The sequence below is a fragment of the Leptodactylus fuscus genome, chromosome 11 (genome assembly GCF_031893055.1).
Source record: "Leptodactylus fuscus isolate aLepFus1 chromosome 11, aLepFus1.hap2, whole genome shotgun sequence".
In the NCBI taxonomy this organism is placed as follows: Eukaryota; Metazoa; Chordata; class Amphibia; order Anura; family Leptodactylidae; genus Leptodactylus; species Leptodactylus fuscus.
In genome coordinates this window covers 22,673,118-22,697,116 of record NC_134275.1, presented here as the reverse complement: position 1 = coordinate 22,697,116, position 23,999 = coordinate 22,673,118, and the positions used below count along the sequence as shown (strand labels likewise).

At 44.5% G+C, this 23,999-nt stretch overlaps 1 protein-coding gene across 1 annotated transcript in view; it reads right to left on the bottom strand.

The window, feature by feature from the left end:
• LOC142184478 (rho GTPase-activating protein 20-like) overlaps positions 1–23,999 on the bottom strand; it is a 61,267-nt gene that overhangs the window by 9,311 nt on the left and 27,957 nt on the right. Inside the window, exons 3-10 of the mRNA XM_075259365.1 lie at positions 11,987–12,157; positions 10,447–10,593; positions 8,626–8,667; positions 7,533–7,617; positions 6,227–6,304; positions 4,863–4,929; positions 1,815–2,006; positions 1,369–1,544 (exon numbers count right to left, since the gene is read on the bottom strand). Of these exons, the coding sequence (XP_075115466.1) occupies positions 1,369–1,544; positions 1,815–2,006; positions 4,863–4,929; positions 6,227–6,304; positions 7,533–7,617; positions 8,626–8,667; positions 10,447–10,593; positions 11,987–12,157 (958 nt within the window). The remainder of the gene's footprint in view (positions 1–1,368; positions 1,545–1,814; positions 2,007–4,862; positions 4,930–6,226; positions 6,305–7,532; positions 7,618–8,625; positions 8,668–10,446; positions 10,594–11,986; positions 12,158–23,999) is intronic.

Below are 23,999 nucleotides of genomic sequence, written 5' to 3'. Positions count from 1 at the left end.
CATGGGAACGGTCTCTTTTTGTGATTGACAGGTATCTATGTATGACTGTATATACAGAGCTTTTCCTTTTGTATAACAGGTTGTTTGCAAATAGCACTACATTTCCCATGTCATGGGTTAGCAGCATTTTGCACCTGTGCTTTATCTATCATACGCTGTCTACCAATAATAGAGATGAGCGAGTAGTACTCAATCGAGTAGGTATTCGATCGAATACTACGGTGTTCGAAATACTCGACTCGATCGAGTACCACTCGCTATTAGAATGTAAAAGTTTGATGCAGAACCCACCTTGATTGGCCGAATGCTATACAGTCGGCCAATCAATGCTGGTTCTTCTCCTACCTTTAGAAGTCTTCTCCGTGCAGCTTCCCCGCGGAGTCTTCCGGCTCTTCATTCACTCTGCCAGGTATCGGGCCTGGGCAGAGCCGACTGCGCATGTTCGATGCCTGGCCCGATGCCTGGCAGAGTGAATGAAGAGCGGGAAGATGCCGCGGGGATGCTGCAAGGAGAAGACTGCTCGGAGGATCCAACCCTCAATCGTGGACTTGGTAAGTATAATTTGGTCGAACGTTGCCTACCCCTGAAACGAGCATTTTCCCCCCATAGACTATAATAGGGTTCGACATTTGATTCGAGTAGTCGAATATTGAGGGGCTACTCGAAACGAATAATCGAACCTCGAACATTTTACTGTTCGCTCATCTCTAACCAATAAGTATTTGGACACCTGTGGTCCATGCGGCAATTACAGCCTCAACTTCCCGGGACATGCTTTCCACAAGTCCTTGTATGACGGCTAGTGGTATTTTATTCCATTCGGCTTGGAGAAGACAGTTAAGATCTTTCACAGATTTTGGTCGGCTGCTGCACCCCTTAATTCAGCGATCCAACTCATCCCAGAGGTGCTCGTTAGGGTTCAAGTCTGGGCTCTGGACAGGCCAGTCAGTTAACCTGATTGTCACTGTACCAAGCCATGGTAGACCTCACTACATTACAGCTGGGGTTGTCATCCTGGAAGTAACATTGGTCCGACCCATAGCACTGCCATAATGTAGGAAGCACACGGTTATCTAAAATAGTGCAAAAGGCGTTGGCGTTGAGTTTACCATACACTGGGACCAAAGGTCCCAGTCCATACCAGGAGAAACACCCCTAGACCATAATTCCACCTCTGCAGAACTTTACTTGGTGTCCAAATACTTATTGGTAGCCAGTGTATACTGCAATAGGTCTTATCTGCATCTTGCACAGCCATGTCTCATCTGGTATTGGGTAAATGTCGCCTTTTTCCTGTGATGTGTTTTTTTTGTTTTTTTTTTATATATTATGGCCTTTTTTAGTGATCTCTCTCTAAGTCCACCTTACCATTATGGGTTTGGGTAGATTGCCATTAGCACAGACAGATGACAAGGAGTGACCAAAGAGCTTGCGAGGAGTGAGCGGTGAATGTGAAGCAGGGGTGCTTAAAGTGCTGCTTCCGGTCCGTCTCAAAGCCCAGTCTATCAGCGACTTTTTCCTTCTACAGTGCTTTGGTGTAGGTTCTGAATAAAAGTAAAAAAAAAACAAATGCCTGTTGTAATCGAGATTGCAGATTATACTGTCAAACACCTAGAAACATTGAATAAAAGTGGTTCATCTGTCACAGAGTTACATGCAAATCTATTACAGTGCTGTAGAATAGTGTATGAGGACTATAGAAATAAAAATAGTTATGTTACAAAGTTCAAGATCGGTCGCAGATGTATATATATTTTTTTCAATCCCTCTTGAGCCAAGAGGAGTCAGGAGTGACTTGTTCAGTAGATGCTTACCCCTCCTCATGTATAGAGGAACTTGCGGCTTCACTTTAATAATGAACTGGCAGAGTCTTTCCTGAGGGATCTGTTCAAAACACATGTCTTCTGTACTTTCTGTACCTAACACAAGATTATTGTTGCTTCCTTTGGGCATGTCCATTGACTCCCTGAGGCAGTTTACTGCAATGCTATAAGGGTGTTCATGACCTGGTAAGAGAAAAATAACTTAAGACTAACAGCAGATAAAGAGGTTGTCATGTAGGCCTAGAATACAGTAACTTGGACACAAGAAGCGAGATCAAGTATCATGTGTGCAGATTAATACATATATAGTATACTTCCTGGCGCCGCACTGAGTGGCTGCCTCGATACAGAGCTCCAAGCTGGGAGCAACCTTTATCTTTCCTTTTCAATCTTTTTGTCTGTATCTTCAAGAATCCTCTAACTAAGCAAACTAGCACTATGAGTTAGCAACTATAAATCGAATCGAAGACCCTGTGGAGTATTTTTAACTTTTGTTTCTATTGTTAAAGCATGGACAATGACTCAAGACCTTGAGTTTTCCTGTGTGCACATGTGCCTGTTACCATCCCTCCACGAGCTAAGGACAGCATGGACACCATGAGGCAGAGAAAGCTGGAGGAGAGACCTGCAGGAAAGTGTGGACTTCTTCTTTCAAGGAGATGATTTTTGGTGTCTATTGCTGATGTGTGAAGATGCCTACAGCTGACTGGCATTTCTTTCTTTTACAGTGGACACATAGGACTCTGTTACAACCTGGGAACCTACCATCACCCACCTACCCCATGTGTTTATGGAAGCTTGGCAAGAGAGCAGCACCCTGTCTACCTGGATGGCTTCAGACTTCTCTGGGCAGTAGAACACAGTGGTAAGAAGAAAGGAGGAGGGCTTGTGATGAAGGACATTTGGGGCATTTTTTTGTGTGTGGTTAATGGACAATAGTGCTGATGCAAGATACCGAACTATCAGCTGTGATCATGAGATCTCACCACCTACCAAAGGAACTGCCACGTTATCATGATAGCTGCATATGTCCCCACCTCTGCAAAAAAACCGTTTTCTGCCTGTTATATCTACATGCTGTGACCCCCTCCTCGTGTCCTCCAACCACATTCAGCTATATTATTAACATCACTCCGCACAGAGAACTAAATGATCCTGCAGTGTGTCTGTTTCTTTCTTTCTTAGTTGCTATGATTCCTAGGATTTCTCTATCTGCCATGAGCTTGTATGTGTTTTCTCTCTTGTTATATACTACTGTACGATCTATGAAACTGTATCACTGAAATTTCCCCATTGTGGGACTATTAAAGGATTATCTTATCTTATCTCTTATCTCTTATTATTTTGTGGAATTAGAATTAAAGGGCTATTGCATATTAAGATCCCGCCTGTTATGGGCCATGCTCATCTCATATCCGTGTTCATTGGAAGGTCACATTCATGCGCTAAATATACTATCTATTGAGAATTTTGTTATGATCATTTTTTTTAATCTGCATTGGCAACATGACAGAAGCCTAAGAAACCCCAATGGACCCCATTATATTCAATGGGGTCAGTTAGGGCACCAGTATCCATCATATTATGGACTTGATATTATTATCATATGACAGACAAATGACAATGAGTAATGCAGATGTGAACCTGGAATTATATACTGTCTTTTATGTGGCATAGGTGCGACTATTTCATGATACTTTGTTCATTTATATTAAAAAAACACGAAAACTTGGTAATCTTCAGTAGTTGATACCTTTTTAATGGCTAACTCATAATGATGACAAATGGCTGACATTTCGGAAAGCAAAAAGACTCCTTTATCAAAGTAAATTTAAAAACATTTCTGAAGGAGCATATTTATATACAGAGCAGGCACAAAGGGTGTTAGATTTCAGGAGGAAGGGGGGGGGTTGTTAGTAATTGGTGAGACAATGTAAACACTTGGTAGAGACATTTGGTAGAGACAATGTAGTAATTGGTAGAGACAATGTAAACACTTACAGGTCCTTATCAGTTCACACGTTACTGTAAAAAGACATGAAACCCTGTGATGCATTAAGTCCACACTCTAGTGTCTGAAGCAGTGTCATGAACCTATACTCATGTATACATCGTTCTCTCTTTGATCTGAAATTCCCTCTCAAAACCAGAATTTTCATGTCATTGGTGATGTTGTAATCCCCACTGCAAAAATGTTTTGACACGGGAAGGTCAATTCTTTGTTCTTTAATTGTATGGCGATGTGAGTTCATACGCAGTCTAAGCTGCTGTCCGGTCTCTCCAACATACAGATTTTCAGTGGAACATTTGGTACACATAATTAAATATACTACATTGGAAGTGCTGCAGGTGAAGGTACCTGGAATGTTATATTCCTTGTTCGAGTTTGGTATCTCTATCCTGTCAGTGGTCAGTATGTGGGGGCAGGTTTTGCACCTCTTATTTCCACATGGAAATGTTCCTGTGTTAGTTGGGGATGATAATGAGCTACTGACCACCATATTCCTGAGGTTTGGTGGCTGTCTATAGCACAGGAGAGGGGGGTCCAGAAATATGGATGTTAGACGGTTGTCTTTTTGTAGTAGTGGATGTAATTTGCGTGTGATACCTCTCAGCATCTCCATGTGGGGGTTATATGTGACAACCAAGGGCACTCGATTGTTCTCCTGTTTGGTATTGTATCTTAATAACTCCGGCCATTTGTCATCATTATGAGTTAGCCACTAAAAAGGTATCAACTACTGAAGATTACCAAGTTTGTGTTTTTTTATATTTCCAACCCACTAGCTAACACGGTACAACAATGAACATTTTCCTTTGTTCATTTATATTCATTTATATTGTTTATTGCATTAGAAAGTAGTGGAATATCATATCAACAAATCATTCAATATCTTCATATCATAATATGTCTGAAAGAAGTTAATAAAAGCAGTACCAGATAGGATATGGAAGTCTGTGGATAGCAAGCACTTGTATTATAAGGAGAGAGCATGTGGTGCCCAGATACCCATTTCAGACACTCAGTAAATATCTTACCGAAAAGAGGATATGGAGACTCATCCTTTGCAGACATCACCCACAGGTGGTAGTCACTTATTCTGCCCTGGACAGAAAAATACAATGAATCAGGATATTAAATGATTTTTATTCATAAGGGAGCACAAACTGTTGTGGGCCATATACTCAAGTTATATCAAGCAAGCTATCATTTCTTTTAAATTACAATGGGATGATTTATCACGTGAGGATTTTTAGGCCACTTTACATATATACACACACACCGTATATACTCGAGTATAAGCCGCATTTTTCAGCCCAGTTTTTGAGGTGAAAAAGCCCCCCTCGGCTTATACTCGGAGGGGGGGGGGGGGTCTATGACCAGCCACAATATTAATGTATAGAATCTCCCAGAAAATAGTGCAAAAAAAAAAAAAAAAAAAAAGTTCTAAATCACTCCTTTCCCTAGAATACATATAAAAGTAGAAAAATACTGTGAAACACAAACACATTAGGTATCCCTGTGTCTGACAGTGCCCAGTCTACTGAATATAGGGGATCTGCAGTGCTCCTGTTCTGTCGGGAAGGGGTTAATAGGAGCACTGCAGATCCCCTATATTCAGCCAGGCTGAATTCCAAGTGGGGGAAAAAAACCCAGTCCTCACGCCCCCTGGGAAGGGGCAGACAGACAACCAAAACACCCCCTCCCCTACCCCAGCACCCAGCAACTACTGCACCCAAAAACTCTGACCATTTTAATTTTTTAAATTTTCCAGTAGCTGCTGCATTTCCCCCCTTGGCTTATACTCGAGTCAATAAGTTTTCCCAGTTTTTTGTGGTAAAATTAGGGGCCTTGGCTTATATTCGGGTCAGCTTATACTCGAGTATACCTGTATATTTCTTTTTACAACAAATTTAGCAATTTTCTGGTTCATAAACTTTGTTTCTGTAGTTGGAGAGTACATTAAGTATTTTGGTGCCTTTTTAAGTCAAGGTAGAAGTGAAATGCACTTGCACAATAATTAAAAAGTTAATTTGCTATATACCCATCAGCCATCTAAGCCACATTCACATTACAAGTCACCTTTTTAAAAAAAAAAAAAAAAAAAAAAAAAAAGCAAGCAATTTATAAATTAGGCACATAAGAAAAAAAAAGTGCAAGATAGGGGAAAGCAAAACCTATCAGAATTCTGCTGCAATACCAATGATCATTTGACCCCAATATTTCTTTACTTAGTATAATCAGGGATAAGGATCTTCTTCAGACACAATCATGGCGTCCAACCTGTATAGGGTCAGTCAGGTCTATCAGCATATCAAAACACTGGACATTAGTCAGACTCTAAAGGTCATACAGTACATTATATAGCACGCTATATACACATTTCGGCCCGCTTACTTACAGGGATTCCAAAGTGTTGCGCTGCCAGTTTAATCACTTTTTCTGCATCATCTGTGTTACATACAGTAATTGTTGTACTCTAGTATAAGAAGAGAAGGTAAAACATCAGAATGAGTGGTGACAGCTACAAGTATATAACCGTGCATCATGATTAACTATTTCATTATTTCACAACATTTATTAACACGGGATCACGGTATTCAATAGGTTATGTGGTTAGAATATACCGTAATGTACATTATAACTGCATTTATATTGTATTTGTCATCAGTATTGTTGTGCTTTTTATAGCAGGGGTAGCCGGAGACCTATGTGGACTATTGGTCACTTTGCAGGAGACCGAATAAAAAAAAAACCTCCAAAACATCAGATTTCTTATGCAACACTGTGTATAGATCTGCAAGATAAGTGAGGAGTCAGCAGCTCTTCCTTCACAGCCAGATGTGAGCTGATGTAACTGCTGGGGAAGTGATCACATATGGGGCTTGTTTACCTTCTATTCAGCAAAGTAAGCAAGACACCATTTCCCCCAACTACGATAATATGCTACAAATATCTGCGCATAGACATGGAATAGGTTAATAATGCTGATAGGGAGTCATGACTGTATATTGTACTATATGGCAAAGAGAAAATTAAGGAAAATTTATATCAAATTCATATTTATTTTTAAAATATTCGCATCTCCTATCTGCTATTCTGAGCTCATGTTCGTCTCCTTCTGTAATATACTATCGTTTACATCCTGTATCCGAAATTTCACACTGCCATAACACATTAAAATTTCCCCATGGTGGGACAATTAAAGATGATCTTATCTTATCTACGGTTTCTAGAAATTGTACAAGATGACGTGGATAAGACTAACGGTACAATACACTAAATTTGTGACATATGCATGGAATGTAAACACAGACGTGTCCAGCCTTAACCTTACATGAATTGCGTCAGGTCATATTCGGTCATTTTGAATGGGTACGCCATTTATTTGGTGTGTGTTTTTGTCATTTTTTTTCCCTATATATTAAATCTATAGGAAATTGCCTGAAAAGAAAAACCCAGACCCTGAGCATGCTGTGTTTTGGGGGGAAAAAAACAAAACACCAGAAAGTGGTAAAAGGGACAAAAAAAAAAAAGTAAGGTTTTTAACAATATCAGGGGTTTTTTAAGGTTTTTAATATATCAAATGTGTCTAGTATGAACAGTAACCTGTGTCAGATGTAACATACCGCATTCACCATTGAGAAGTCTCCCCAAATTGCGTATAAAATGTTCCCCAGATTTAGGAATACACGGGTACTACTTACAGACATGAACTCCTCTGCATCCAGGTACAAAACACTAATAGGGATTTTCCTGGGGTATTCATCTTTCTTTACTTCACTAATATGCCTGAGAATAAAAAGAAACTACCCATGTTAGCCCTAGGAAAAAATTCAAGAATCTCTTAAGACTGGTTATTAGATATGGAGCGGACTTGTCTATCACCGTATATACTTGAGTATAAGCCGAACTTTTCAGCTCAGTTTTTGTGCTGAAAAAGCCCCCCTCAGCTTATACTCGAGTCAGCAAAAAAAAAAAAATATATATATTTTTCTTAGGGGGGGGGGGGGGATGGTGTCTATGACCAGCCACAATATTAAAGCATAGAATCTCCCATAAAATAGTGCAAAAAATAGAAAAAAAATTCAAATAAATAAAAGTTCTAAATCCCTCCTTTCCCTAGAATACATACAAAAGTGGAAAATGACTGTGAAATGCAGACACATTAGGTATCCCTGTGTCTGACAGTGCCGGGTCTGTTGAATATACGGGATCTGCTGAATATAGGGGATCTGCAGTGCTCTTGTTCCATCAGGAAAGGGTTAATAGGAGCACTGCAGATCCCCTATATTCAGCCAGACTGAGTTCCAAGTGGGGGAAAAACCCCAGTCCTCAAGCTCAGGGAAGGGGCAGACAGACAACCAAAACACCCCCTCCCCTTCCCCAGCACCTACTGCGCCCAAAAACGCCAGCCATTTTATTTTTTGAAATTTTCCAGTAGCTGCTGCATTTCCCCCCCTAGGCTTATACTCGAGTCAATAAGTTTTCCCAGTTTTTTGTGGTAAAATTAGGGGCCTCGGCTTATATTCGGGTCGGCTTATACTCGAGTATATACCGTATTTATTTAACAAACGGCAAAAAATTCTAGCAGAATTATATAGAGCTAAGATTGCCAGTTCTTACAGGGACCTCATCCTTATGATACATATAATACGTCTATGATAACACATTTAACAAACACAAAGTAAGCTTCAGTAAATATATACTATGCTTGTAAACAAGCGTAGGCCCCGCTTTGTGGCAGGATATATAGGTCCCTTCTGGAAATGATAGAGTTAAGATGTACGTAAGTCTTACCAGCATAAAGTTGAGAGCCACTTCTCCTTTGTCTCGGAGGAACTACAACAGAAAACAATGCAGAAAGAAAAGAAATAACTAGTGCTCTGACTGAAGGCACATTTAGAGACATATCCCAGTTCCTTCCTCCCATCCACAATATAAGCAAATGGCCCTTCCTGCTTCTATTTTAGCCTCATGGCCAGTCTAGATTTCCTTCTCCTCATGTCAAGATCTTACTTCTTGCCAAGGTTTTCTTCATTGACCTGAACATTGCGTTGTTATTGTAGTATTAAGGAGAATTAAGCGCTTAAGCAATGAAAGACATTCCAGGGTGATAACTAAGAAGCAATGTTTAATTCTATGGGGGCATTATTTTTATAGCAGGCATTTCGAGCAATTTCTGGTATATCGCCACTGCCAATGTTGCCAATTTACTAAAAAGTAGGCATATGAGGTTGGGGGCTTCACTGGTGGGTTTGTGGCCTCATGCAGCTACTTTATACCAGACATTGGCGCAATTATAGCCACTACCTGGCATAGATTTTATATTCTGGTGCACACAGCGATAGAGATTTATTAGAAGCCATGGCTCTTAATAAATTAGGCGCGTCTTACTCCAGCACAGGGAAGATCAAGACCTCCCTAAGGCCTCGTTCACATCTGTGTTGGTAATCCATTCGGGGAAGTCCGCATGGGGACACCGACACCAACACCAACACCCCCCCCCGAATGGACTACCGAATGCATTTGCAAGCAGTGTGCAGTGAAAGCACACGGATCCCCATAGATTATAATGGGGTTCACTGCACACAGCTTGCAAGTGTGTTCGTTACTCCATTCGGGGGGGGGGGGGGGGTTCCCCATTGGGACTCCCTGAACAGATCACCAATCGCAGATGTGAACCAAGGGTTAGGTTGAGGCCCCATATCGTGGAAACACCACTTTTTTTGTTGCTTTTTTTTTTTTTTTTTTTTTTCAGCCAAAGTCAGGAGTGGCTACAGAAGGAATGGGGAATAAATAGGAAGTTCTTCTACTTTCCTACCTGCTGCTGAATCCACTCTTGACTTTGGCTCAAAAAACCGCAGCAAAGTCTGCAACAAAAAATGCTGCGTTTCCGCAATGTGAGGCCTTAGGTCAGCTGCATAAATAAAAAAAAACACTGAAATTAAGCTAACACATGCCAATCTATAGATTAACCATACTGCATATGATCCATTTCACAGTTTATTATAGGATTTGAAAAAGCAAATAAAATGTACTTTTTAATTGTAATAAAAAAAATAAAAATAAAAAAATTAATCAGAAATCACTAATCAGAAATTAAACATAAAAAACTATTGAAATAGAGGTCACTGTAGCTTTGGTCCTAAACTGAACATACAGTAGTCACACACAGCAGCAATGTCACTTCTCTCACAAATCTATGGGATATTTAGAGAGTAAAACTAGAGAGAGCATTCATTCCTACTGTCATATATGGAAAAAGGAGATAAATGCTTCATTGCTGGGGGGTATGACAGGTGGGACCCCAGTAATGATGAGAATGGGGGTACCCAAGTTCCTTGTGTGATTGGAGTGGCAATGCGCACGTACAGGCAGCACATGGATACACACAAATAAGTAACTACAGTACAGCACCCAGTCAGTCTCATAGAAATGAACAAAGTGGGGATAATGCATACCACTCCATCGTCACAGGGACTCATTCTCATCATTGATGGGGTCCCAGCAGGTAGACCGCCAGTGATCAGATACATATATGGGACAACGCCTTTAAATCTGTACAAATTATGATGATTTGAAAGAAAACAATTCAACCACAGCCCTAAAAGAATTTACCTAAATGTGACCACATAATTTGTCATGGGCCACCCTATTACAAAGGAGTCTTCAGGGCAATGTTTTTTCTCAGATACTTCTCCAAGAGATGTTGAGACCCACATATCACTTAGTCGAACTTGCTTCTTCAGCTTCATGGTGGAGGACCTTGGAGAAAAGAAGACTTAAAACCCATGCAAGACATAGACACAAACCATGGATATGCAGTAAGACACAGATATGATAGTTGTTCATATGATATCTACTGTATCAGACATAACTACTACATCTTTGGGATTAAAGGTGCCCAAACGCAAAACTAGGACCTTCTGATCCTAAACGCATTCATACTTGGTTCAGCCAGGCACAAAATATAGCTTGTGGGTGGGGAACCCCCAAAATTTGGGGTTCAGATGAACCTGAATTTCCTCAAAATTCATAACAAACACCATAGGGGCCACAATGTACATTGCATTGTGTTGAGGGGCCTCTTTGGAACATTATACTGTGTGGATGGGTCACTATGAGACATTATACTATGTGGAGAGGCCACTGTGGATCATTATACTGTGTGAAGATATACATAGTTAGGCGGATATTGTCACTCCTTGGGGAGAGACCACCATTTAGGTGTGTGGAGACTTATTAAGCCTTTAGCACTCCACTGTGCAAGGGCACATGGGAAGAATATGCAAATCTGTCTTCCATGATGTAATTAGGAAGTCAGGTGCCTCAGTGTTGCAAACCAATAGAGAGCATTCACTGGAATGTGCAAGCCTGTCTTCCCTGATGTAATTAGGAAGACAGAATCTCAGTGATATAGCCCAATAGAGGCTGCTCCCTTTAAGATCATACTCGACCTTCCAGGAGGCCTTTGTTTTGCAATGATGCTGGGATTATTACCAGGTATAGTCTCTCAACCGAGGACGGCCGTTTCAATGTTATTGCATCTCATCAGCCCGGTGATCTCTCCCCAAGGAGTGACGATATCCCCCTAACCCTGTCTAAGCCTCTCACCTCTACCAGGTTAGTCTTCTCTACACTGGGCTGATGAGATGCAATAACATCGAAACGACCGTCCTCGGTTGAGAGACTATACCTGGTAATAATCCCAGCATCATTGCAAAACAAAGGCCTCCTGGAAGGTCGAGCATGATGTTAAAGGGAGCAGCCTCTATTGGGCTATATCACTGACATTATGTCTTCCTAATTACATCAGGGAAGACAGGCTTGCACATTCCAGTGAGCGCCCTCTATTGGTTTGCAACACTGAGGCACCTGACTTCCTAATTACATCATGGAAGAAAGATTTGCATATTCTTCCCAAGATATACATAGAAATAGTGATTTCTAGTTGGTGTGTAAATAGGCAGATCAGTCTACTGATCACATGATCAGCCACGGATAAAGTGAAGCATGCACAGTGTTTTTCATAACACATCAAACATACCCTATATTACAGGTCTAAAAAATTCAAAATAAAAAACTCTGGAGTGGGGCTTTACAATAATAATGGTTACAGTGCAGGAATGACAATCCAGATCATGTCAGATCCGCTTACTTTGACTTGGCGATAAGTAGGGAGTCGCTGAAAAGGAACAGATGCCTCTCTTGTGTCTGCCATCCACTTGATAGATGAACTTTTTCTCTTAGGATGAACATGTTGTTGGGGCTACAGAAAGCTCCCAGGAGAAGTCCATTCCCAGAATGAGCAGGAAACAAAGTGATCTCCCTTGGAGGACAATACAGCATATTAGTGTGATCAGCATTAATACTAGAATGTCATTGTGGACGGACATCTATGTAAAGGCACACTAAAGATAGGAAAAAAATGGCCATGCTCCCTTCATTGAATGTTCTTCTTAACCTTTATCTTATTTTGTCTCATATTACAATGAAAGCAGAGACATATAGACAAAAATCAGTTCTAAGCGTCAGAGGTGAACATTGGGACCCTCATTCTCTTCAATATCTTGTATCTGACTGTAAGACAACTGGCTGCAGCAGAGCATACAATTGTCAAATGTCCCATTTGTTGAAGGACACAAAGATTGTGAAGTTCCACCTGTGCCTAAACCCTCAACCAAAAAAAAAGAAGGTTAAACCCCAGTGGCCCTGGTGCGAAACTACAGCCTGGGCCCCCCCACAGCAATTTTTTCCCCTTTTGTGGTACAATCACCGACCTGCCCCCCTAGAATCTGTCCTTGACTATACTCAGGCGTGTTGCTCTATTTCACATGAAAAGATTCATTTTCTCTTTTTTTGCCAATGGAAGGCTAAGTATCATATATTTTCTCACTCCAGCTCACCAGAGGACAGGGGTAATAAATTTACAATGTGCAAAACTGTGATCAGAGGGATTCAGAAATGTGATCAAAGACGTTTAATCAGCCTTTGTGTGGTGAGGGTGACCTATGGACCTAGTGGTAGATGAGACCACTGTAAACCATTTAAGTTATGCCAGTGCTTATGGGCCCCCTTAGGCTCCTGGGCCCACACCCCCTCAAGTTACACCCCTGTTAACCCCTATGTTCAGTATTTCTATTCCACTGTTAAAGGAATGTACAGAACATCTGAGCACAGGGTTGGGATCAGCATAGAAAATTTTATTTGCCGTTACCATCTTGACTTCACTTCTAGGTTTAGTGTGTTTTATGACAATGAATGTCATTCTATGATATATGATATGTATAAGATTATTCGTAAAACAACAGCTGCTTGTGTGCCTTGTCTTCTGAATGAGAAGCCGTGCGGGTTGTCACAGTACAGGGTTGGGCACAACATCATTCCACTGCAGGGTGGAACATGGATGGCAATAAAGAACAGATTCAACTCTAGAGCTCTATTAGGAAATGCCTGGGACAACTGGGAAATGCAAGGAGCACATTTCTGGAAGGTTCTAGAATGTGTCTAATATTCTTTATCTTATCTATTCATCTAACGTTGTATTAAGATTATAAGTATCGTTCATTCATCTCTTTGACCTACATAAGATCACTGAATGAGGTCATGGTCTATGGTCAGCCCTTGTCCACCAATTTTCTTACAGACTGTAAAATCTTATGAGCTCTCTCATCTTAAGTATGTGGTTATATTAGGTTACGTTGTAAATTATATTCCTAATCACATGGACGAATATGGAGAGGAATTTGAGGTGATCTTCCATATTTGTATACCCTTAGGTCTTAAATGTGTTTTGTGCGGCAGAAAATATGTTGCATGGATTGCTATGGCAGCCTGTGTCTATGCAACAAAACAAGTATTCAGTACTCTAGCTCAAACTTGCGTTGCTCCTGGATTTGCGTTTCTGACACAGGGTGCGAGACACCAATTTTAATCGATCTCCCCGTGTACATAATCTTTCATATATTCACTTTATGTTCTTTCAAAGGGGACTGAAGTTTCCAAAATTCCAACTATATTTGCCTTACTGACCGATTCAGGAGTTATTATTTGCACTTGTAAATATATAGACAAGTAACATTTAGCTTCTTCATGCTAACATTTCCACGTCATTACTCATCCAACTAAGACATCTATTTTGAGGAGCAGATGAATGAAGTGTCTTAGAATCTCTTGAGAAAATCCTGGCACAACCTGCTACATTTTTCCATTCCATGAATAAATATCTCCAAAAATGAACGGCCACAAAATTTGGAAAAAGCTGGAAGATCAGAACAAAAGGTTAAAAGGTCTTCGTATCAAAGAATTTTGCAGGAAAAGGTAGGATCATTTCAAGGAATCGTCACCAGACTGGTACAAGAACAGCACAAAGAACAGAGACAGTCTTCCATATTTACTACAGGGTACATGGGCACATTTAAGATGCTGCTTCTGATCTAAAAATGAGAGTTGGCAAAAACAAGAGATTATGAGGAAGATTCTATCAGAACAGAATTTCTACAGGAAACCCAACAGGATGCCTGGAGCACTGTATCCTTTAGAGAGGGATCTTGAAACAACAGGAAAACAACCGTTCCCTTTATATTATATAAATGTAACCTTATCTTCAGCTCTAACCGTCTGACCTTGTGCTGTCCTTGGACACACCTGGTTTTCCAGGCTTCTACTCAAGACATGTCTCTTATTGGTCCTTAGTCTAGAGGCTAAAAACTACATCTTGCCTCTAGACAAGTCACAAGCACATTAGGGAATTCATGTCTCCACATTTATTACATCCTGTACGACTGATACATTTCAGTTTCCAAGTCGTTTATTCAACAATATGCAGATTGCTAAGACAATAGTCTTTAAGCTCTATATGAATCTGTTCCCATCTGCATCAGGGATGTATTAGGAGATAATGGGAGGAATTTATCAAACTGAGCATGCCAGCTTTCTGGAGAAACCGTGGCAGTATTTTTGGCCAAAAAAAGACACCAGTTTGTCCTTTTTCTACAGCAACTTTAGAAAAAAGTGAGTGGAGCCTGGAATGTGGGTTCAGAACCAGGACGAGCCAGGGTGCCGATGCCTTTGACCAAGAGATTTACTAGCACCAGAAAACTGGTACAAGGTAGAACTGAAATCCCTGCCTGGTGTAGATTTCAGTTCTTGTGTATGGAATCTCCCAAGAGGCACCCAAGTTATTGCTGGAACCTGTGCTTCTTAGGTTCTCTGCTATTGTACCTCCTGGTCGATCTCAACAGAAAGAAAAATGACTGTTTAGCCAATCCCTGAGCTTTGACCCACCTTAGTCAAATGGTATGTCCTGCGAGTAAAGAGGGACCGGCAAGTAAAGAGAAACAGGGGACCCAAAAAGCACTAGAACTATAACCACAGTCTGAGGAGATAAGTAGTACTTATTAGAGATGAGTAGTATTCGATCGAGTAGGTATTCGATCGAATACTACGGTATTTGAAATACTCGTACTCGATCGAGTACCACTCGCTATTCGAATGGAAAAGTTCGATGCAGAATCAGCATTGATTGGCCGAATGCTATACAGTCCGGCTCTTCATTCACTCTGCCAGGCATCGGACCTGGGCAGAGCCAACTGCGCATTCCCGCTTGTAGTGTGGACATACGCAGTCGGCTCTGCCCAGGCCCGATGCCTGGCAGAGTGAATTCAGAGCCGGAGGACGTTGCACGGAGAAGACTTCTTGATCCAGCCCGACCCTCACTCGTGGACTTGGTAAGTGTAATTTGATCAAATGTTGCCTACCCCTGAAACAAGCATTTTCCCCCCATAGAGTATAATAGGATTCGATATGAGTAGTCGAATATTGAGGGGCTACTCGAAAAGAATATCGAATCTCGAACATTTTACTCTCCGCTCATCTCTAGTACCTATGTATGATCTATGGCCCTTTTAAAATGGCATCCTCTCAATAGCTCGAAATATGGACCAGAAGATGACCCAAAAATAACTAAAAAATGTCAGGAACTGTGCTCACCCAGAGATAGTAGTACAAATCCAAACATCCTTTATTACAAATTTCACACCACGCATTCCAGGGTGCACACCCCTTTATCAAGTGTACAATTAAAATGGAATAAAATCGTATGGGTTCCAATGCAATTTATAGTGGATGTGGCTGAGCTCACAACCCACTAAGGTGAGAGAGTCATCCCTTCTCCATCTATTCTTACTAACCTTTCCCAAGCGGTTTTACACTATGCACTGCTCGGTGCCTTGTTTGTGTTTTATTTGAGCATCCTCTCAAGAGCTATCATTGCCATGATGGCTGGATGCCTAGTGTAGACTCCCAGGCTTGTCCTCCTATTACATAACGCCACAGGCATCTTGTAACACCATTCAATGGATTTTACAATCTACTGCGGTACATAAACATTGCAGTATATTGTATAGGTAATCAGACCACCTATAAAGATATAAAATTACTAGCAGTACCTGCGACTTCGTCCGCGGCAGTGTTCCCGTGTTCGCGCCCCACCTGCAGCGCGGGCCCTACCTCATTGTCCAGCGTCCCCTGCCCCCCTTTCCACCACCTCCCCTTACCCCGGCCCCCTTTCCATAACCTCCCCCGCTCCACGACCCTGGGATCTTTTCCCCCCCTGCGAACAGGTCCCTCCACTCCGGAACCCTGGCCCCCTACCCACCCCCCCGCGACCACGTCGTGTTAGGGGAAGAGGGCGGTTCGGGGAAGTGTCCCAGTCCCTGATTTCTTTTCACACCCCCGGCGGACATATCTTCCCACGCCGGGTGGCGGGGTCGTCCGATGGCTGCATGCTGTGTACTGCGGGTGCCACCAAGTTCTTCCTACCGCGGCCGGCTGGAGCTTCAATAGCTCTGCCCCCTCTGTAGGCCGATAGGCTCTACGGCCGGCTGGAGCCTGTATAGCTACGCCTCCCTACCGCTAGCTCCAATCGGCGATCAGCAGTGACGTCATCTCAGGTCCTTCATCAAACCCGGCAGCCTACGGTGGTAAGCATTAGAGATGAGCAAGTACTGTTCGGATCAGCCGATCCGAACAGCCTGCTCCATAGAAATGAATGGATGCACCTGGTAATTCCACTTTGACGGCGGCTGGATGCTTAACCCCCCGCGTGCCGGCTACGTCCATTCATTTCTATGCGAGCGTGCTGTTTGGATCGGCTGATCCAAACAGTACTCGCTCATCTCTAGTAAGTATGCGCCTATGTTTCATGCCTGGTGCCATTGTAGGTATGTGTGGAATTTGAGTGTAATCCGTTCGGCTGTTCCGGCGTGATGGATGAACAATCACACAAAGGCTTCCCCTTCGGCCCGCCCCCAGACTGCAGCCAAGCAATCGGAGCCCCGCTGAAAGACCTGTGATGACGTCATGTCAGGTCCTGCAGCGGAGCCGGAGAGCACTTTCGCTGGTCGCGGTCGGGATTCCGGGTGAGTGTGGGACCTAAAAAGCAGCCTATGTTTCCTTCCTAGTGAATATCTAGGTCTGTGGCAAATTTCATGCTAATCCGTTCACCCGTTTTTTCGTGATTGAGGAACAAACATCCAAACTCACAAACATCCAAATACACAAACTTTAATATTAGTAAGACCTATCCCATACAGGAAACACTTTAGGAGGAAAAAAAAATGGCTGAACCACCACTTTTTCATCATTTTACCGCCCCCCTCCAAAAAAATTAAAAGCTATCAGAACATCAGACAATAGCGTTGGAAGGCGTTAAATGTTCATTAGTACCCAACCAGTTGGGACTGTGATGAAAGTTTTGAATATTATGTAGAATGTTTGACTTGTAAGGTCGGTCATTTGTCCTTCTTAGGTTTGCTGTTAGAAGTTTCCCAGGACTATATTTAAATTGGGAGAATTAAAAGTTAAACCTTTTTGAAAATGTAAAGAATTCAAACTTTCATAAAGTTTTAAAGATTTCCTTCTTGTGGCTGGATTTTCTTCCCATGCATGTGGTGTCCCTGCCCGATAACCTGTCCACAATAAATCACGACTGGGTTTTAGAAATGTGCCAGACCACAGAGTTCCTGCAAGTTCCAGCATTCATGGTCATATCTATTGGCAACTGATCAAGACACAGGATCGTCACCACTAAGATGGTTAGAGAAAATCTTTCAAATCTGCAACATTTGGAATAAATTGTATTTGCAAAATGTTTAAAATGATGGTTATAGTCGTGGGGGAAAAACCCTTTAAAGCCCAGGGATTTATGTTGCGAAAATGCAGTGTTCTAGATTATCTGCAAAGTGGGGGATTCTGGCTAATCCATAAAGCGCGTTGGTCTCTTTATGCAGCTGAATTAGTAGGTCTGTACCAGATGTAAACTGTAATGTGTCATTAAACAAGTTTCTCTTCCATTTGTCTAATAAAACCAATTAGCAGCAGTTTCACAATACACAAAAGATGTCAACGTTTAAGAAATTATTCTTAAATTGCATATGACGAATGACACAACACAACACTGTAACATGATATCAAAATCATGTGGCTGACTATTGGTTCTCTGGAGAAACCCTTAACCTCGAAATAAACACCGCGAGGAACCATTTATACAAAAGCCGACTGATAAACACAATGAAAAGACTTTCGGCTGTCTTTGTCTCCGCTCTGTTACTTTTCTACAGAGGGAAATTCTCTTTTTTGGAGAGGGACCAGATAGATTCTCTGTTAGGTCAGTGGGTAAAGGCCAAATACAGTTTACATGGAAATAATTAATATAATAAGATTAACTCAATAAACCAGCAATAAAACCTATTGTATAAAAAAAATACAACTGACTTTATAAACTCTGTTTCCTAACATGCCATCGCTCTGCCAACAGTCTCTTCCCTGGCTATTCCCAAATATACAATGCTCAAACTGGTTCAAAAGGGGCACAGGTGAATCCCTGGTGGTCCCCAAACCATCAACATCTGACTAAGCATTATACATCACACTACACTCAGGCTAGGGTCACATCTGCACATGGGTCTCCTCCGTTCGGGTCCACCAAAACAGTAGTTACCAGCGACCCTTATAGCCAACTGGGTGTCCACCGGTACTCAGTATTTTAAATATGTGAGGGTATACACACGCAACAAACAGGCTATGGATGGCTCAGAGAGACCACCAGTAGCAAGGACCATTTGATCCACCAACAAGCAACATTTGTAATAAATTGTATTTGCAAAGTGTTTAAAATTGCCTACAAATGTGAATATTGTTATAGTTCGGAGGAAAAAAAACCTTTAAAGCCCAGGAACTTGTGTGGCAAAAATGCAGCGTTCTATATTACCTGCAAAGTGGATGGGATTCTGGCTAATTGCGTTTCCCCCTACGCCCAACAGCAGCACAACTGGGGTATTCCTGCCCCTATGAGCTGTTAGGACAGGTGGAATTTTTAATTACCTAACAGCTTTTGACCTCTATAAGAGGCCGGAAGACCTGCTCCTCCCTTGTGTTTTTTTCTGTCCTGTGGGACAGGACAGGTGGTCAGGGGGGGAGCAGATGTTCTGACCTCCTATAGGGGTCCACTACTCTCCCCCACCGGTACCTGACAGCAGAAGATCTTTTTTCTGGACATCCTCTTTTTTTCAGCAGAGGTCCCCTTCTCCCGGCGGGGACCCTGCCGGCTCGTGCACGCTCCTGTCCGGCTGGCGCGCCGGGTCGGGGCTTTCCCCTAGGAACGCTAGACCTAGGAACCTTTCTCAGGTTCCTCCGGTCCGCCGTCTAATAGGGTGTGCCGCACATGCCAGGAAGAGAACAACCCCTAGACACGAGCATTGCACGGTAGTTCGGGAGGGGGGTCCCCCGGTCCTGGGGACCATACCTGGGTCAGATCCCCCTCCCCCTGTCTTCTCCCCTCCCCTTTTTTTTTTCATGAGATTCTGGCTCCGTTGTAGCCCCTACCCCTTGGGCGGGGCTCCGGGCAAAACCCCGCCCCCTGGCCTATTTAAGTCCCCTTAGAGCTTCAGTTAGTGCTTGTCGCTCCGGTTGCAAGCACATCAGTTGGTGAAGCTCCCTGGTCAATTTCTGTGCTGGAGAACTGTCTTCATTGACTAAGGTTTGGTGGACATGGCCGGGAGGGGGGGGGGGGAGGGAGGTTGGAGAGTTGCATCTCTGAGTGCAGTAAGTAGTTAGTGTATCCTTTTTCTTCCTCCTCAGAATGTCTTCTTCTTCCTCCACTGTTCCGCCTAGAAGGAAGGCTACTTCCAAAAGGAAGCATCTGGCGTGCACTTCTTGTAGAGTGCCGCTGCCTGATGACTCCCAATATCGCTTCTGTCAGGGGTGCAGGGCCCCCTCTGTTGAAACAACTCCCATGCGAGAGATGGTGTCCTGGGTGAAGGGGTACGTCCAGGACTCCATGAAAAGAATGGAAGCCGTCTCCCTGGCCAAGAGGCCACGGCTGGATTGCGAATTGTCCCTGCCGCCTCTGGAAAAGCTGCGCCTCAGGGATGTGGAGTCGTCTTCTAGTACGGAGGAGGAGAAGGAGATTTTTCCCCTGGACAAAATGTCCAGAGTATTCAAGACCCTAAGAATCAGAGACCGGGAAGGCGGGGAAGGCTCTAGCCGTAGGTCTCGTACCTTCAGGCCCTCTTCGGAGATGCTCCGCCTGATGGAGGGCGAATGGAGGCACCCGGAGAGATCCTTTGCGCCATCCACACGCTTCAAGGCACTTTTTTCCGTCTCTGAGAGTCAACTAAAGGCGTGGGGTCCCCCGCCAAAGGTGGACGTCGCCGTGGCCAAGTTATCAAGGCGCTCCATCCTTCCATCAGAGGACGGCTCGGGCCTCAGGGACCCCATGGATCGCCGAGTCGAAGGATCTTTGAGGCGTGTATATTCGTCCGCCTCTGCCCAGGCCTCTTTGGGCATGGTCGCGAATGAGGTAGCAACTGGCTTACGCGCAGAACTGTCATCCCTGGCCAAGGACATCGATTCCGGCGTGGATCGTGATGATCTCCTCGCGGCAGTGTCCGACATCACGCTGTTGGTGGATCACCTGACAGAAGCTACCCATTTTCAGACCCGTCTGGCGGCTAGATCCATGGCACTGGCTACTGTGGCTCGCCGACCCCTATGGCTGAAGCCCTGGAAGGCTGACCTTACTTCCAAAAATAGCCTCTGTGGTCTCCCCTTTGAGCCCGGACGGCTGTTCGGAAGGGAGCTCGACCATATCATGGAAGGCTGGGCCGACTCTAAGAGCAAGAACCTGCCACAGCCGCTTGAAGGTCGGAGTACCTCCTTTCGAGGAAGAGGCACTCGAAGAGGCACCAGAGGCCAGCGGCGATCCGGGAAAGGAAGAGGTCGGGGCTCATCTCGTGGCCGTAAGAATGCCCCCTTCTAATTCCCTCTCAGTACACCCCCCCTTCCTACTCCCCCCCCCCTCCCCTGGGGTGGGCGGTCATCTTTCCCACTATGTGGAGGCCTGGCGGCAGAATATTCGGGACCCCTGGGTCATCCAGATGATCCAGGAAGGTTATAAAATTAATTTTGTTTCCCAGCCGCCAGAGAAGATGGTAAGAACCCGCCCTCTTCAGTGCCCCAAACAACTTCATCTGGAGAGATTGATTCAGGAGTACGTGGACAAGGCCGCGCTAGAGATGGTTCCTCGCGCAGAACAAGGCACAGGCGTCTACTCTCCAGTCTTCTTGGTCCCCAAGCCATCAGGCGAGTGGCGTATGATCATCGATCTCAGGTATCTGAATCACTTCATCCGCAGGCTGCGGTTTCGCATGGAAACCATAAGGTCAGTACTACCTTTCATGCACCCTGGAGATCACTTCGTCACTCTGGACCTGAAGGACGCCTACCTCCACGTACCCATCTTTCTGGCACACCGAAAGTTCCTAAGGATTGCCGTAGACATACAGGGGAAAGAGGCGCACTTCCAGTTCGCAGCCCTCCCGGTCGGCATATCCTCCGCCCCCCACACCTTCACAAAGGTCATAGCTCCGGTCGCTGGGCGGCTGCGCCTTCAAGGCATATTCATAGTCCTGTACCTGGACGACTGGCTTCTGAAGGCTCATTCACAGGAGGTTCTTACCACGCAGGTGCAGACCGTTGTAGCTCTACTAGACAAGCTGGGGTGGCTGGTAAACTGGCACAAGTCAGTGATGGTGCCATCAACACGAGTTCAGTTCCTGGGACTTATTCTAGACTCTCTCAACATGACGGTCTCTCTACCCTCTCCTCGCAAAAGAAAAATTGCTCGGGTGGCACATCATTTGTCTTCCACACGGAAGCTCACCATCAGGACGGCGATGAAGGTCCTCGGATTGATGTCCGCTGCCCTAGATGCAGTTCCTTGGGCCCTATGGCATATGCGCCCTCTACAGAACGAGATCTTGAGAGTCTGGAATCACAGTCCTTCAGGTTTACAGAAGCCAATCCAGTTAACCATCAGCACCCGGCAAACCTTGCCCTGGTGGACCCATCTGCAAGATGGGAAGTCCTCGGTCCAGCCCGCCTGGACCCTGTTGACTACAGATGCCTCCCTCACAGGCTGGGGAGCTCATCTGGGGGAGACCCCGGTTCAAGGTACATGGAATCAGCGGGAGAGGACGCACTCATCCAACTGGCGCAAGCTTACCGCAGTTCATCAAGCCCTTCTGTCATTTGCACCACTTCTACGAGGGAAAGCGGTCAAAGTAAGATCAGACAATCTGACGACAGTCCACTACATCAACAAGCAGGGAGGAACCAGGTCCCCCTCGCTCATGCAAGTCACCAACCTGATCTTCTCCTGGGCAGAACGAAACCTCTCCCAGCTGGCCGCGGTACATATCCAGGGCCGCCTGAACATCTTAGCGGATCAACTCAGCAGAGGCCGGCCGACCGCAGGCGAATGGTCCCTGAACCAGGACATCTTCCACTACCTGACCAGGAGGTGGGGTCTCCCCGAGGTGGATCTGATGGCCACCCAACACAATGCCAAAGTAGAAAGGTTTTGCTCCCTGTACCGGGAAGACAACCCTTTGGCTGTGGATGCCCTGTCAATACCATGGAGGTTCGAACTGGCATACGTGTTCCCTCCCATCCCGATGATACCGAAGGTATTGGCGAAACTCAGGCAGGACCAGACTTCGGCAATAGTGATCATGCCGTTCTGGCCAAAAAGGGCATGGTTCACCGACCTTATCCTTATGAGTCGGGGGAACTACTGGAGGCTTCCACCAGTCAGGAACCTGGTGTCACTGAACAGTCGGCCGTGCCTGGGCCTAGACAAATTCAACCTCACTGCCTGGAGGCTAACCGCGCCATACGCGCAGACAGAGGATTGTCCCAGGGAGTGCTAAGTACCTTAGCCCATTCAAGAGAAGAGGCAACCAATCAGAGCTACCAAAGGATCGCCCGGATATTCCAAGATTGGTGTACAGGCAGCCACCGCGATCCAGACAGAGATGCAGTCCTAGAGTTCTTACAGAACGGCTTGGAGAGAGGATTAGCACCTGCCACCCTCAAGGTTCAAGTGTCAGCTCTATCTGCTCTCCTGGAGACACGGTTATCACAAGATCCTCTTGTCAAACAGTTCCTTAGGGGGGCTGCCAGGCTCCGCCCCCAGGTACGGCCCCCTGTCCCCAGGTGGGACCTGGCCGCGGTTCTACAAGGGCTATGTGCGCCCCCCTTCGAACCATTATCTGAAGTGGACTGGAAGTACCTGTCATTTAAAGTGACCTTTCTGTTGGCAATAACCTCCGCCAAGAGGGTTGGCGAATTGCAGGCTCTAGCAGCCTCCGAACCTTTCATAACTTTCTTTCCTGACAGAGTACAGCTAAGGTTCGTCCCAGGATTCTTGCCGAAGGTACCCACACTTCAGAACACCAATCAAGTGATCACCCTACCGGGGTTCTTTCCCTCCCCTGCCACTGAGCAGGAGGAGAAGCTACACACCCTGGATCTGGTAAGAGCACTACGTATCTACCTGGATCGTACAGCACCGTTCCGAAGATCAGAGAATCTTCCGGTTAATGTGTTTGGCCACAATAGAGGCGCTAAAGCATCAAAGGTAACCCTGTCTAGATGGATCAGAGAAGCTATCAGCTGTTCCCTACGGGCTCAGAATCTTCCTGTTCCAGATTTCCTACGAGCCCATGTCACCCGATCAGTGGCAACATCATGGGCAGAGACACGGTTCCTCTCTCTAGAGCAGATATGTGCTGCAGCCTCTTGGAGCTCACAGCTGACTTTTGCCAAAC